This window comes from Bos mutus, chromosome 18, assembly GCF_027580195.1.
Source record: "Bos mutus isolate GX-2022 chromosome 18, NWIPB_WYAK_1.1, whole genome shotgun sequence".
NCBI lineage: Eukaryota > Metazoa > Chordata > Mammalia > Artiodactyla > Bovidae > Bos > Bos mutus.
Genome location: NC_091634.1, coordinates 26893335 through 26908037, shown reverse-complemented (window position 1 = coordinate 26908037; position 14703 = coordinate 26893335). Strand labels below are relative to the sequence as shown.

At 56.4% G+C, this 14703-nt stretch overlaps 1 protein-coding gene across 4 annotated transcripts in view; it reads right to left on the bottom strand.

Moving 5' to 3' along the window:
* Positions 1-14703, bottom strand: part of SMPD3 (sphingomyelin phosphodiesterase 3) — an 83961-nt gene that overhangs the window by 9447 nt on the left and 59811 nt on the right. For 3 of the 4 annotated variants that reach the window (XM_005896519.3, XM_070388119.1, XM_070388118.1), the window contains exon 3: positions 1725-3254. In XM_005896519.3, the coding sequence (XP_005896581.1) occupies positions 1725-3044 (1320 nt within the window). In that variant the 5' untranslated portion in view covers positions 3045-3254. Of the gene's footprint in view, positions 1-1724; positions 3255-7715; positions 7843-14703 lie in introns of those variants that run through there. The other variant, XM_070388120.1, reaches the window with a different exon arrangement.

Here is a 14703-nt window from a genome sequence, read left to right as displayed (position 1 = left end):
GGGAAGGAACAGCCAGAGAGCTAGGGGCTGGGAGGAGATTCCGTGGCAGAGGGGCTGGCCCTGGTGTGCATGATAGTTGGGGTGCTGGCCTGAGGGGAGAGAGGAAGAAGAGGTGGTATGTGGGCTGGGAGCAGGGTTAAGGGGGACCCTGGCCTTTGAGCCATCTGTAGTAGGGCGGGTGCAAGGGAAAGGGTACATTCCCCCAACCCCCAAACGGACAGCATGGCGCCTCCTTCCCAGAAAGTCACTCCGGCTGCTGAGACAAAAATACATCTGTGGAATGAAACAGTGACGAACCACATGCCAGAATGGGGAGGTTGGTCTCCTATAAGAGGGAGTGTCTTCAATTTCAGCATCTCAGGCTATGAATGGAGAGCTGGGGACCCCAGCTCTGCACCTGCTGAGCCACACAAGAGGCCTGAGCACAGGAGTGGGGGCGTCTGGGTGCTGGGCTGGGGCCCTGGCAGGCTCCGTGCAGATGATCCGCCTCGGCCCTCACTCCTGGCAGAACCTTGGCTGACAGGCAGCAGCTTCCTGGACAGGTCAGAGCTGAGGCCTGGGGATGAGCACCCCCGACACTGGTCCTCCCCAGTAGCCTCACCAGTCACCTCCATCATGGACCCCTGCTAGCGGAACTGAGAAGTCTCAAGGGGAGTGCGGAGAGAATCCACACCCAAAGCAGTTGCTGCCTCTAGGGGCAGAAACGCCTATTCTGTAACAGCTGGCCAGACGGGGCTTTAGAAAACTCTGGAGGCACCAAAAGCAGCTTTTGGATAGGGAGCAGAAAGTCGACATGCTGAGCATGTCAGGCTCAGGAGAAGATAATATGTAATGACCAAATTACCATGGTCTAAAAACTCCTGCAATTGCATCCAAATTAGCAGAAATAATAATGATTCACTTTAATTAGTGACTCCGGAAGTGAAGCCTGGAGCTGGTGGGCAGAGTGCCTGGTGTGGCAGCTGCGTGACAGCCAGGAGGGAGAGGACATCCCGGCCGGGAGGGCTGGTGGCCTGAGAGAGCGGCTGTGGTAACAGCCGGGCCTGAGAACTCTGCCTGCAAGCTGCACCCCCTTATCTGCAGTGATTCAGAGCAGGGGCTCCCTGCCACCTCCTCTCAGCACCGTCTGCCACCTTCACCACCGGCACCCTGAGAAGCTCCCAGGCCTTGCCCCTCCCACATGGCTCCCACCACATGAGTAGGCTCTACATTGCCCCCGCTTTACAGACAGGGAAATGGTGATGCAGAGATCATCCAGTCTGGAGCCTTGGCTCCTGCTGCTGCTACTGCTGCTAAGTCGCCTCAGTCGTGTCTGACTCTGTGCAACCCCATAGACGGCAGCCCACCAGGCTCCTCTGTCCATGGGATTTTCCAGGCAAGAACACTGGAGTGGGTTGCCATTTCCTCCTCCAGTGCATGAAAGTGAAAAGTCAAAGTGAAGTCTCTCAGTTGTGTCCAACTCTTAGCAACCCCATGGACTGCAGCCTACCAGGCTCCTCCGTCCATGGGATTTTCCAGGCAAGAGAACTGGAGTGGGGTGCCATTGCCTTCTCCAGCCTTGACTCCTATCTGTGCATTATTTTCCTTGTCTCTGAGCCAGGGGCCCCTTGATTCAGCTCCATGAAAGGCCTTGTCTGCCCCTTGCCCTCCCAGAGAGTGACCAGCTGCAGCCTGCCTCCCCCCTACCCTCCAAATTCAGGCCTGCTGGTGGAGGCCCCCCCTACCTTGAGATACAGCGCTCCCTTTGAGGCCAGGCTGTCGGAGAACCGCCCGTTGGGGTAACAGTGATAGGCCACATCCATGATGGGGTAGCGGCTGGCAAAGAAGAGGCCACTGTTGAGACACTTGAAGCTGCAGCAGCCATGGCAGCCGTACACCCCGACGTCGTACAGGATGTACTCGAAGTAGCTGTGCAGCTGGTCTTTCAACTTGGCGGCTGCCCGCTTGTCAAATACCTCCTGCAGGCACAGGAAGTCCAGGTTGGCAGGGAAGAAGGCTGAGACCTCGTGGTCAAAGGCCTCATCCGGGTGGCGCCTCCTGCGCATGGCCGCCTTCTTCACCACCGAGGCCTTGTATGGGAGCTTGCTGTTGGCGCCCGGCTCCCCGCTGCCGCCATCAGCCCCAGACCGGCCCTTCACCAGGGACTCCCTGGAGGCCGAGGGGCTGCCCAGGCTCCCCGAGTCCCCATCTTGCTGACTGTGGTTGGGTGTCTGGCCCCGTGGGCCCCCACCAGCCCCGTTCCTGGCCTGGCCCCCATTGGCGGGATCGCCGGCTTCAGGGGGCCGACCCCCCTCATCACCACTGATGCGCACGATGCAGGCATCCTCAAGGTTGCCTCCATCAGCTGGGTCCCCGGAGGCCAGGCCGTTGGCAGCCTCATCACTAGGATGACGCCCGCCGTCGCCTTTGTACTCCACAGAGGCCGTCCTCTTGATGCTCCCAGGGACGGCCCGTGGCACACCATCACTGCCCTGTGGTGACACCAGGCTGCTGAAGCTGGCAGCGCTGATGGAGGTGTTGGTGGGCGAGTCGATGTAGATTTTGATCTGGGGTCTACTGGCCCCATTGCGGATTCTCTGCCCGATCTCTTTGGCACGGGCTTGGGTGTTGAACACGTTGTTGAGCCTGGCCAGCGAGTCCGGGAGGAGGCAGAGGTTGGCGGTGGCAAAGCAGAAGCTTTTGCCAGGACCTGTACCCTTCCATTCGCTGAGCAGGGCCGCCCCACCGGTGGGGCCCTTGTCCTCCAGCCGGGAGTAGACGTAGGGCCGGCGGGCAGACTGCAGTGGGGACCAGAGGAGGAAGCCAAGGAATGCAAAGGGCAGCGAGGCGACCAGGAGGGCCAGGTAGACGGGCGTGAAGAGCACGGTGCAGAGCAGCTGGAGGTAGCAGGGGTCGTCTGCCCGCTGGCGCTTCTCGTAGGTGGTGGGTATGAAGGAGGCCAGGAGCCGGTCCGCCAGCCAGTAGCACGGGAAGATGAGGGCCCAGGACACGGCGTGCAGGGCGGACAGACAGCTGTTGGGAAAGGGGGTCGTGTACAAAACCATCGCAGCTCATTGGGCACTGCGGCCAGCCCTACTACATGGTGTCCCTGGCAGCGAGAGCGCTTTCCTGGGTGGGGCGGGTGAGTAGGGGAGCAGCTGGAGGAGGGTCACCTCCTGGTGAGACACGACTCTGGATGGTCAGTGGTGTGTGTCAGCCAGCCAGTCATGGTTCCTTCAGTGGGCCATGCTGGGCCACCAAGGCTTGCTGAGAACCTGCAAGACAGAAAGTGTGGTTGCTGTTTAGTCACTAAATCGTGTCTGATTCTTTGCAACCCCATGGACTATAGTCCACCAGGCTCCTCTGTCCATGGGATTTCCTAGACAAGAATACTGGAGTGGGTTGCCATTCTCTTCTCCAGGGGATCTCCCCGACCCAGGGATCAAACCTGCGTCTCCTCCATTGGCAGGTAGATTCTTTACCACTGAGCCACCAGGAAAGCCCAACACAGAAAGTGAGGGGCTTTTATTCATCTTTATTTGGGTAGATCAGATGCTGAGCCATTGCCCTGCTCACCCTGTTCCTGCCTCCTCTGACCCCAGCAGGACTGCTCCGAGAACCAGGCTGGAGCCAGCAGGCTCACATGGGGGTGTTTGGGGCCAGAAGGCAGCCTGGCACTCTTTGTCTTTGTAAACACAGGCAAAGTGTTTGTTGGTTCTTTGGAGGAAACTGACTAATGATGTGACTGCCTCTAGTTCATGGTTTGTTTTTTTTTTTGGCTGTGCCTTGTGGCTTGCAGGATCTTAGTTCCCCAACTAGGGATCAAACCTGGATCTCAGGCATTGGAAGTTCAGAGTTCTAACCACGGAACTGCCAGGTAATTCCCTAGGTGACCATTTTGACCTTGTGACCTAATTGCTTAGAAATTGGCCCAGGATTTGAGCACAGGCTATGGGTATGCAGAACACTGGCCTGGAGCAGCCCATCGGGAGCCAGGGGGTGTGTTTAGAACAGACGAGGGATGAGCCTGAGCCAGGAGCTGTGGACACAGCCACCTGTCACCAGGTGCTCACTGGGACAGGACAGTGAGGGAACAAACTGCAGAGAAAAGGGGCTAGAGGGTCCTGGGGCAGAGGGCAGTGTGGCTGGCAGGACCCCTGAGAGGAGGGCCCCCCATAACCAGGCTTTCACTGTGCCCCAGCCTGCAGCATCAGACCATCTCTGCCTTCCCATTCCTGCAGGAACCCCTGCCTGATGGGGACCCAAGCACACAGCATGGGTCTTCCCAAGCTCTAGAATGCTCAGAGTCCCAGTTACAGGGGACCCTGATGGTCCTGTGACTTCCCCCTTAAATCCTTGAGATAAGCCCCAGGGCCCAACTGAGGCCCAGAACTGCCAGAGTAAGTCCACCCCAGCCCGTATGGGACCCCCATGGGTTTTAGAGCCGGCTCAGGGTCCCGCCTGGGAGAGGCCACAGGTGCATTCATTGTGCTAAACGTAGAATCAATAAAGACAAGATTCTGGAGTGTTTACCCAGCCTCCAGGGACCCAGGGTGATCATTCTGCGGTGCAGCTGGTACAAACATAACCCAGAGTTTCATGGCCAGATCAGCTGGGGAACTCATTTCCTGTTCATCATCTCACCGGCCCAGCCGGTCTGCTGCCATGGCCCCTTGGGGGTCTGTGTCCCCGATGCCATCCATCCTGGCCCCATGCCCTCTCTTCCTCCTGCCTTCCTGGCCCACCTCAGCTGGAAGTTGGATATCATCTGGACTCTGCCCTCTCTCTCAGTTCCCACATCTCATCAGTCCCCACTACCCACCCAAGCCCCTGTGGAGCCCCCTCCTGCTCCAGGACTGCATCACATGCCACCCATTTTTGGCCTCTTCCCCATCAGGCCATCCTCCACAGGATAGCTGGAGGGACTCTGATGTGATCTGATCAGGTTGCAGACGCCTCAGCCCCACAGAAGCCTCGCTCAGCCCCTGTTGGCATTGCATCTCCCCAGCCAAGCCCACCCCTGTCTGTGGCCCCAGCCCTCCTCGTGTTCGCCTCCCAGCCTCCAAATGTGATTTCCTGCCCATGCCCTGCTGTTTCCTCCGCCTGTCATCTAGTTCATCTCCTGTCTTCTAAGACTCGGCTTAAAGATCACCTCCTCGGGTCCTTCTGTGCCCCCGGCTAGGTGGCTCCGTTAGCTCCACTGGGGGCTCCCGTGCCCCCTGTGCATGGCCTGTTCTCTGCAGTTCTAGATCATGACTGCGTGTGAGATGAGGTTGCCGCCTTGCGGAACTGGGGGCTCCTTGAGAGACAGAGCTGCCCTGAGGGTGCCGGGGCCCCTGGAGCTGCGCCAACAGGAGCTCAGGAAATGAGTGAGTAAATGCAGATCAACCTGCCTCACGGTCTAAGGAGGGGGAGTTTCCGTCACCCAGTTGCTGTCCTGCAGCCACCGTCTGACATGAGGGTGAGGTGCTCTCCCCAGAACAGAGCTTCATGTCGAAAGATAAGCTGGTGGTAGTGTCTGGTTCTGTAGAATGTGTTTCACCAAGATCTTTACTTCCTTTAGAGAAAATCGCTTTGAAGCAAACACTGGAAGGTTACGTTTCAAAGCAGGTTTGTCTACCCAAACCACAGCCATCTGACTAGGAGCCCCTCAGGTGTGAGCAACAGGGCTCCCTGTGGTGAGGTCAGAGAGCAGGCCTCAGTGTACTGTGCCCACACACCCCCCACCGCCCCTGCCACCCCCCACCCCCTGCCAGCTGCTGTGGGTCCTGGAGCCTCGGACTCAGCCAGTGGCTTTCACCAGCTCCTCCACATCCAGCCCAAATCCTGGCCTCTGTAGGCCAGACCCCGGGTTGGGGGATGTCCTCACCCTGATGGCCTCAGCTGTTTCAGGGGGCCTGTGAACTTGGGCCAGACTGGTGGGCGTAGGGCCCCAAGACCAACTTTGTAACGACAGTGGTTGAAATTGGAGGGTTTGCTGCAAGCCTGCTGACCCTCTGTGCCGTGGTCTCCTCTAACCACCCCCAGCAGAGCAGTGTTACCTCTGTGACTCAGGCTTGGAGAGGCTGGTGGCCCAGGTAGGCCACATCTGCCATCTGACACACTCACTTGTTCTTTATTTAAATCCTAGCAGTTTCATGTGAGTTTAACCTGGAATTGGGTTGACAGCCCACTCACGTGCCCATGTAGCCTGATGGGTTTGCCCCCACCACCTCTGGCACACAGCGTGTACACAGACTGGCACACTTCATTATGTGGAGTCTGCCAACTTCAGACTGGCTGGAGCGAGAGCTACAGGAGAGGACATGGCCCAGAGGAAGAGCCTGCAGGTCCTGTTCCTCTGGCTGGGGAGGGTGTGGGGATTGTCCAGAGAGACCCCAGCTGCCAGCAGCACCTGTGGTTGGTACCAAGGTGCTGAGGGTAAGGGTCCAGGCCAGACACCTGGGGACCCCAGGACATTGGCCCAGTGTCACAGAGCAGGCCTCTTCCCCCGTCTCCCTCCCCTCTTTCTGTAGCCTGAGGTCATCAGCCCGGCCCAACCAACACCATCTTCTGAGCACCGCCCCATCCAGTACCACCAGTCTCAGACCGCAAGCCCCAGACCCACAGTCTGCACAGTAGTCAGTGGAGCTTTGGAAACAATCTGATTATGTTCTCCCAGTGGTGGTCTCATTGTCTCGGGGGACAAAGTCCAGTCTCCCAGTCTCTGTCTAGGGGCCCTCTATGCCCCTGCCCTCCCTGGCCAGGTACATGCAGCCTCACTTAATAAAAGGCTTCCTGAGAGAAATGGTTTAAGGGGTGGGTGTCCCCCTGCAACTTCCTTGGGTCCTCCTCACTCCTGCTGTGGCCGCAGGAACACTTCTGGGCAAGTTCCCTCCCTAGCCTTGCTTGAGTGGTAGGTGTGACCTTTCTGCCGCCCCTGGATTGGTCATAGGAATGTTTTTTGTCCCCATTCAGGCATCAATGGGCTGGCAGCCCAGAGAACTATGGTGCTTCTCCAAGATGGGGTAGATCCAAGCACCCCGGCCCTTCACAGCTCCCCTGGGTCCTGTTTCCAGAATGCCCCCCACCTCCCCCCTCCCACAGTGTCCTGGACAGAGGGAACCTCAGGTGCTGCCCCCCCTGCCCTGTGGCCGCTCACAGTCCCTGCCTCCAGGCATGGGAGCTGCTGACGCAGTTGACACAGAAGGGATTGCCACCAATGGAGCCAGTTCCTAAAGCTTTGTGGTTAATTATTTTGTCTCAGTGAAATGAAAGGAGGGTAAACAAACAACAACACATTAATTAGTCTGATCTACACTTTCCCCACCAAAGAGAAGAGCGAAGTTAAACACTGGAGGCTGGCAGCTTCTCAGGGAGCCCGAGAGTCCTCAGCAGGCTGGAGGGCAGGATGGCGGGGCATGGGTGTCCAGTCTGTGTCCCCGGCCAGAGTTCTTTCTCCCAGGGAGAACACCCGTCCCTCCTCCCTGCCCAGATCTCTGCTTCTGTGTCCTGGGGTTGGCACCTCTGCCAAGCAAAGTCCACTGTGGCCATTTCTGATGGAGCTGATGGATCCCTTAAAGGCCCTGTGTGCTGAGCTGTGGCCAGCCAAGCACACGGCAGCGTTGCTTTTTTGAGGTTTCTGTTTTAAAGCCAACAGTCACTCCCAGGATTATCCCTATTGTGAATCCTGGTGTGTGGCTTCCAGGGTAGCTTGGGATGACCTCTTCCCTAAAACTAGTGTTTCCAGAACTCACCTGGCATTCCAGACACCCTCAGGTCCTCATAGTCACTTCTGAGCTCTAGGCTCAGGAAGGGGTCTACACAGCTCTCAAGGGAGGGCTCCCAGGACTCAAACACTCTGTTCTAGAAGCAGAGAACCCCTGACTCGCTTCCTCACCCTTGGCTGCATTGCTCAATGTTCAGCACGGGCTCAAGGGTCAGGCTGACCTGATTGAAATCCTGGCACTGGAATCAGGCTCTGTCTCATCGTGGGAGTAACGATACCTTCCTCTGAGGACCATCCTGGGGATTAGAGGGGTCACGCGGCTCACAGGGCTGACCCTGCTTCCTTCCTACCTTCCTCTGCTCTTTGCAGGACCTCCCTGACCACCCTTCCCTGACGCTGGCCCCTGTGTGCCCTGTTTGCTCTCCTTGACCTATAAACTCAGTGGAGTTTGCAGACAAGACAAGCTGGTTCTGTGTGCTGTTGTGTGGGAAGCCTGAACTCACCTGCTGAACTTGTAGGCCCCGCACTGACCTGCAGTGCCTTCGGATCCTCAGAGGTGGCCTTCACTAACTTGTTCCTCCCACCGTGGTGAGGACTGGACTGGGTCTGATTGTGACAAGGAGACTGGGCTGTGGAGCCAGGATGGACAAAGGAGCAGAGAACTCCACAGTTTGCAGGTGAGAGAGGAAGAGGTGACTGGGCAGGACCTGGGAGGTCACAGGCCCAGCCACTCCCAGGCAGGCAACACCTGGGCCATTGACTGCCAGCAGCTGCTCCTGCAGGTGACTGATGATCTGCGGTGACATGTCACCATGGAGACCCCTGGTTGCTAACCTGTGACCTACAGCCACCACAGCATGAGGAATGGGGCCTCAGACTGCTCAGAGGCCTGAGCTCCATCAAAGTCACTGTGCTCAGGGCTCCAGGGCTGACTGATCTGCCATCCCCCTGGGGAGGGCATCCTCAGGAATAGGGCCTGGTCCTGTTTGGGTGAAGATGCAGGGAATAGGAGGGTAGAGAGACAGGTCCCCGATAGCCCTTGTGGGTGAGCCGCAATGGACAGCCCTGGCACCGGCACCGAGATGCTAGCCCACTTCCAGCTTCCTGGGAAGTGGACCTAGCATGTGTGCTGGCCCCCACGGTGAGCTGCACAGAGGCCCACGGGGTCCAGGAGTGCGGACTTTGAATTACATTTCTCCTGCAGTGCGAAAGTGAGTAAGCCAGATCAGTCCTGCTCGTGAAGGCAAGCCCTGCCCCCTCTGAGGAAGCCCACGCCATCTTCCGGGGTCTCTAAGCCTTGCTCTGGGAACTTCTGGGGATTCAGTGAGGGTCAGGTGTTGCCCATGTAGGGCTAGTCTGGACCCAGGCCCTCCCTCACTTCCATCTGGTCCTCATGCCTGCTGAGCGCTCTTCCTGGCAGCAGGGCTGAGAGTACTGGAGCAGTGGGATCTCCTCTTATCCTCATCGTGTCCACAGGCTCATGTCTAGCAGGAGCTGGGCCAAGCCCCAGGTTTCCTCAAGGAAGGTGGAGAAGACTGCTCCAATACAATTATCAAAATGTGCTCGCCTAGCTGGCAGCGCTGAGATCGGGGCGGCCCATTTCTGCCTGGATGCCTGCTGGGAGGGGTTGGCATGGCAACATGAGCTCTGAGCTGCTGAAACTTGGAGTCAGCTCATGGCTGGGAGGACACAAAGAACGACAGAAGAGGATGCCTTTCCGAGTGAAGCAGGTCAGACAAATCTGGGCTAATCCCTGCAAACCAAGTCCCAGAAGCAGAACTGGGGACTGGGGTCCAGTGTCCACACATGTGCTTAGCATGCCTTCTGCTGACACAGCAGTGCCAGGTAGACGCTTGTTCACCCTTCCAGAGTCAGAGTCCCTGCCTCCCCTTCCTGTAGCCTTCCCCAGCCTCCCTGCCCCTCCTACACTCTCCCTCCCTTGCACACCCCCATCTGCCCATTTCATCAGGCACGTGCCAGTTTGCACATCAGCCCCCACCAGCCTGGGAGCTCTAGTGGAGTCTCAAGCACCAGCACAGGCCCAAATCTTAGCCAGCTTCAGCTCTCTGGCTGTGACAGACCCACTTTTGTCTGCCCCGCAGCCATCTGGGTGGGGGGCAGTGAGCCCTACCAGGCCACTCAGCACCACAACCTCTTGACCCCCAACTACATGGTCACATAACCCTAGCTCTTTCTGGACCCCTCAGGCAAGAGGCCTGCATTTTCTCTGAGACGGAAGCACTAAGAACCTGAAGCTTCCAGAGCCTTCCTGGAGAGTAAATCCAATTTGGAGGAAAATAGACCTTAGGGCTGCAGAATGAGGCTGAGTCCTGGTGACACCTTTGAGCTTCAGTTTCCCTGTGCCTGAGGCCAACACAGCCCCCAGAATTTCTAATTAATGGGTTGGCAAAATACCTTTTTCCTTGCTCTAGACAGTTTGAGTTGGGTTTCTGCCACTAAAAGGATCTGGTCTAATATCAACCTTTTACTTCATCTTTCTAAAACTTAATTCTCATCATTTTCCTTCCTGTGCAAACCTCCTGTGGTGCCCCCTGGCCTGCCTGCTGGGCAAAGGGGGAGTCTCTCTTCTGAGTTCCCTGAAGGCCTGGCAAGACCTGGCGCCTGTGGTTTGTGCCCCATGAGCATCCCTCAAGAGACAGCCATGCACAAACTCTGTTGTCAGTTGTGCCAGGTTCAAGCCCTGCTGCCGATACTGGATAGGGTGCTTGCCTGAGTCTCTGAGCTGCAGTTTCCTCATCCATTAAGCACACATAGTAACATCTCAGGGTAGTTGGAGATGACAGACGGGCAGCGCTTAGCACAGTGCCTCACACATCTCTAGTACAGTACTAGTCAGCGCTCCGTTTCTGTGGTTCCTCAGTTCTCCATATCCATGGATGTGGAACCTGCAGTCACAGAGAGCTGACCTTAAGGGACTTGAGCATCTGTGGACTTTGGTATCTGTGGGAGGTCCTGGAACCAATCCCCTGTGGATACTGAGGGAAGACTGTAATATTTTATTACTGTGGTGGTGGTGGTCTCAGTCATGTCTGACTCTTTGCAACCCCATGGACTGTAGCCCGCCAGGCTCCTCTGTCCATGGGATTTCCCAGGCAAGAATACTGGAGTGGGTTACCATTTCCTTCTCCAGGGAATCTTCCTGACCCAGGGATCAAACCTGAGTCTCCTGCATTGCAGGCAGATTCTTTACCGACTGAGCCACCAGGGAAGCCCATTTTATTACTACTATTACTGTTAATTTCCTTGTTGCCATGGCCCTGAAGATACAGCTGGAACCTTCAAAGTTTCCTCCTTGTGTGGTCGGCTGCTTGACAGAAAATATGCCCTGCTTGCTCTCCCACGTGAGGGGCAGGGATGGTGCAGGGGCCTCCATCTCCGGGCAGGACTGTCTGTTGTGGGCTGCTCGTGCAAGCCCAAGTCACAGGCCTCTGCAGAAGCCAGATGCAGGTAGAGGGGTGATAAAATTTTCAAAAAGAAACTTTCCAGGGGAGCTATTAATGCGTCATGTGGTTTCTGAGAATAGGAACAGGCTGCAAGCAGCTCTGTGGCACTCCTTCAATCAGTCAGCCTCGGCATTTCCATGTCAGAGCTCAGAAAGCCCAGATAAAGCCAATTTTTGCATGACTGGAAAGCAAATCTTAAGCAGGTTGGAGGTAGATGCACCAGGGCGCCCCATACCACCTAGTGTTTAAAATTGTTGTACATCTGGGTTCAGGACTTTGTGCTGCAAGGTCACAGGTCAGTTGCCCTTGGGGTGTGGGCTCCATCGTGGGAGGGGGCTGAGTTTGAAGATCTGGCCACCCAGCCCTCTATGGCCTGCCATTCCAGAATCATCTATTGGTAACTGAAAAGGGGGCCATTAAGGAGAAGGCTGGATGATGGCTGATATCTAAATCCACATCTGAGCCATCCTGAGTGGCATCTTCTCTTCTTCCCATTTACCCTTATCTTAGGCTCAAGCATCTGTCTGCAGCCAGATCTGTCTGCCTAGAGTCTGCTGAGGGCTGGAGTTCATATGTGCCCACCAGTCCTGTGCCTTCATGGTGGCTGAGCCCGGGGTAGGGGTGTTCTTGGGTGATGAGGGCTTCCTGCACGATGAATATCAGGTCTGAGATTGCCCCATTCACAGGGTCTGCTCCACTTGGCTTTGACTGGACAGGACTGGAGCAGGCAGTTGTGACTACTGGAGAGACCACATATGAACAGCCGAGCATCTGGATGGGGTTGGGCCTCTTACTTCAAGAGCTCTGAGCCTCCTGTGTGCTGAGGTCTGCGCCTGAGCCTCACCTGGCAAGTGGCCGGAAGCTGGGGATCCTGGAACTCCCCAGCAGGTCACGTCACCTGCATCAGGTGAGCCCTGGGGTATCTGCTGCGTGACTGACTGAGTACCAGCCCCCAACCAGCTCCCTGCTGCCCAGCACCACCTCCACACTCAGGAGAGGCCCTCCTCAGGGACCAACACTAGGAGGAACCTCGCTTCTCTCAGGCTCTGTTTTTGAGGCTTCTGTCCCAGCAAGTCCCTGCTTCCCTGACATGAGAGCTGATGTTAATGGTTCCTGAGCCGAACAAGGCTGGGAACACATTTCACTTAAGAACAAGTGACAGCATACTTTCTGTGGGAGTAGAGCTTTAAATACAAGTCCACACAAATGGCAGGATTTATGCAGACTCAGTGTTCAGCTGCATTTCAAGTACAGCGCTTCCTCCTGGAATGGATTGGCCCACTGAGCAGCATGCAGACATTTCAAGGCACCAGAAAACACAGATGAAGACAATACACCTCCCTGACATGGCAGGGACTTGCTAAAATTCTTCTGAAGGAAATCACTTCACACTCAACCTCAGGTTTTCTATGCAAAGAACATTTAACAAACTGAGTCGTAGAGAGGAGAATTCATGCGAAGATTTAAAAGCAAATCAGTGCGGATGAGTAAATAAAATCAGGCATCAGTGTCTCACCAGCCTTCCGGTATAGCCCTGGGCAGCTGGGCCCGAGGGCTGAGTTTCTGGGCTCACTTACCGCTGAGGGCTGAGGCCCTGGTCCTGGGCCTCTTCAGAGACCTTGGACCCTTGGTCACTGCCCCTCTCAGGTCCTCCCTCTGCTCAGGATACCACAGGAGGCTTTGGCTCTGATAGAACCAACCAGAAGACCTCCTGAAGGAGGATGGCCCAGCTCTGGCTGAACTATGAACTACTTGCTTAGGGAGGCCTCTGACCAGCCTGCAGGGTTGTCCTGGGCCTGCTCCAGAAGATATAATGGAGGGGATTAGGGGTGCTGTCTGCTACCCCAAGGAGTGGGACTTAGAGCTTCATTTGAATAAGGCTGAAAATTAGTATTTGTCCACAGCAAAAACCAACACGGAAGCTGTCTTGGGGGGTCTATAGCCCCCCCATTCCCCTCTATTTGCTGCCACCAAACCTGTTTCCAAGGGTCTTCTGAGCCTCTGGGTTCCAGTGAATCCCTGCCTGTCTGGTAGTGGTGCCCTGTCTACACCTGCTGCTGAATCATACACTTCGGAAAAGGGAGAAAAGAACTCTTGGCTGGAGACCACATGTCCCCAGATGGCTGGTGTAGACGTGCTAGTGTAGACAGTGACTGACTTAAAAAGATAAGCACTCTGTGAAGATCCGGGTAGGCTTTTCTTCGCTTTAGCCTGTATCCTGCTTGCAAGCCTAGGACAGGACTTTTACCTTACTTCTTCTGGGCCTACTTTGTGGGCATCAGGCAAGACTGCATCTCCTGGGCCCCTTGCAGTTGGGTGGGATCGAGTGACTAGGTCTGCCCCACAAGCTGTCAGTGAAGGCAATGGGTGTCTCAGAGGGGCCAGGGTACTGCACAGCAGGTGTGCCAGCTTGGTCCCAGGGGCCACACTGGGCCTGCAGGGGATGGGAAGAGGGAGCTTGGAGATGAAGCCAGCAGCTTGGTGGGGTCAGAGCCCAGGGACCAGGCATGGTCAGACACTGTTAGGTCTTGCTGGCTGATGGTGCCTGCCAGGGCTGGAGGGGCAGGAGCAGGGGCAGGGCAGTGACTGTCAAGGCGGGAGGCTGGGGGTGCTTGGCTTCCATCCCTGCGAGTCAGAGGCAGCACCCTTACTGCTTGGGGTATTTCACTCTGCCCCAGAATTCCTGGGGGCAGAGCCTTGCTTTCTAGGTATGTATATTTGAGTGTGGGGGTGTCCTAGATGGAGACAGGAAAGTGGTGGGTGGTGGGTGGAGGGTGGAGCAAGCACTGAGCAAGGGAGGGAGGTGAGGTGGAGAGAACTGTAAGTAGGCACGAGGAGGACAGGGACACTCAGGAGTCCAGCTTGCCAGCCTGTGCCCTTGGTGGCCACAGTGACCCAGGTTACAGGCCAGGAGGAGACAGCAGGGGAGGGGCAGCCGTGGAAACTGGCCCTGAGAGGGGGCTCCAACTCATTCACTTGCAGTTTACCCTCATTGGGTTTGTTTCACTTAAGTGCTTAGAATGTCTGGTTAGCATCCCATCCTGGGTCTCAGAATAGTGAGAGCACACGGTGCGTGCTGGCTGTGCTCTGGGAGGATTGAGTGACCCTCTGGCTGTGACCCTCTGGTAGGCTGGGAGTCTGGGCAGCCCCCAACTTGAGGCTACCTGCACTCTCCCCCCACTGCTAGACAGAAGGTGGAGAGGGTGTCTTATTGGCCTTTCTGGTAGAGATTTGGAAAGAAAATTTCTGGAACAGAGGTCAGCACCACTGAGAAAACAGTCTATGCAGTTTCAATCAGATTTGCTCTAAGATACAGGCCCAACAGGACACCTCAGCTGCTTCTCCTCATCTGTCCCTCAGCCCTTCCCCCTGGTCCTGGACCTCTGTTCTTCTCGTTCCCTCCCTGCCCTTGGGACTGCTCTTTCTCTGAGCCCTTTGTTGTTCCCTCCTCCCTGGCCCACACCCTGGAAATGCTGTACCTTCCCCTGCCTCTTCTCTTGGTTGATCTTTTGTGGGTTACCTATTCCCAGGTGTCTCTCCTGATCTCTGATC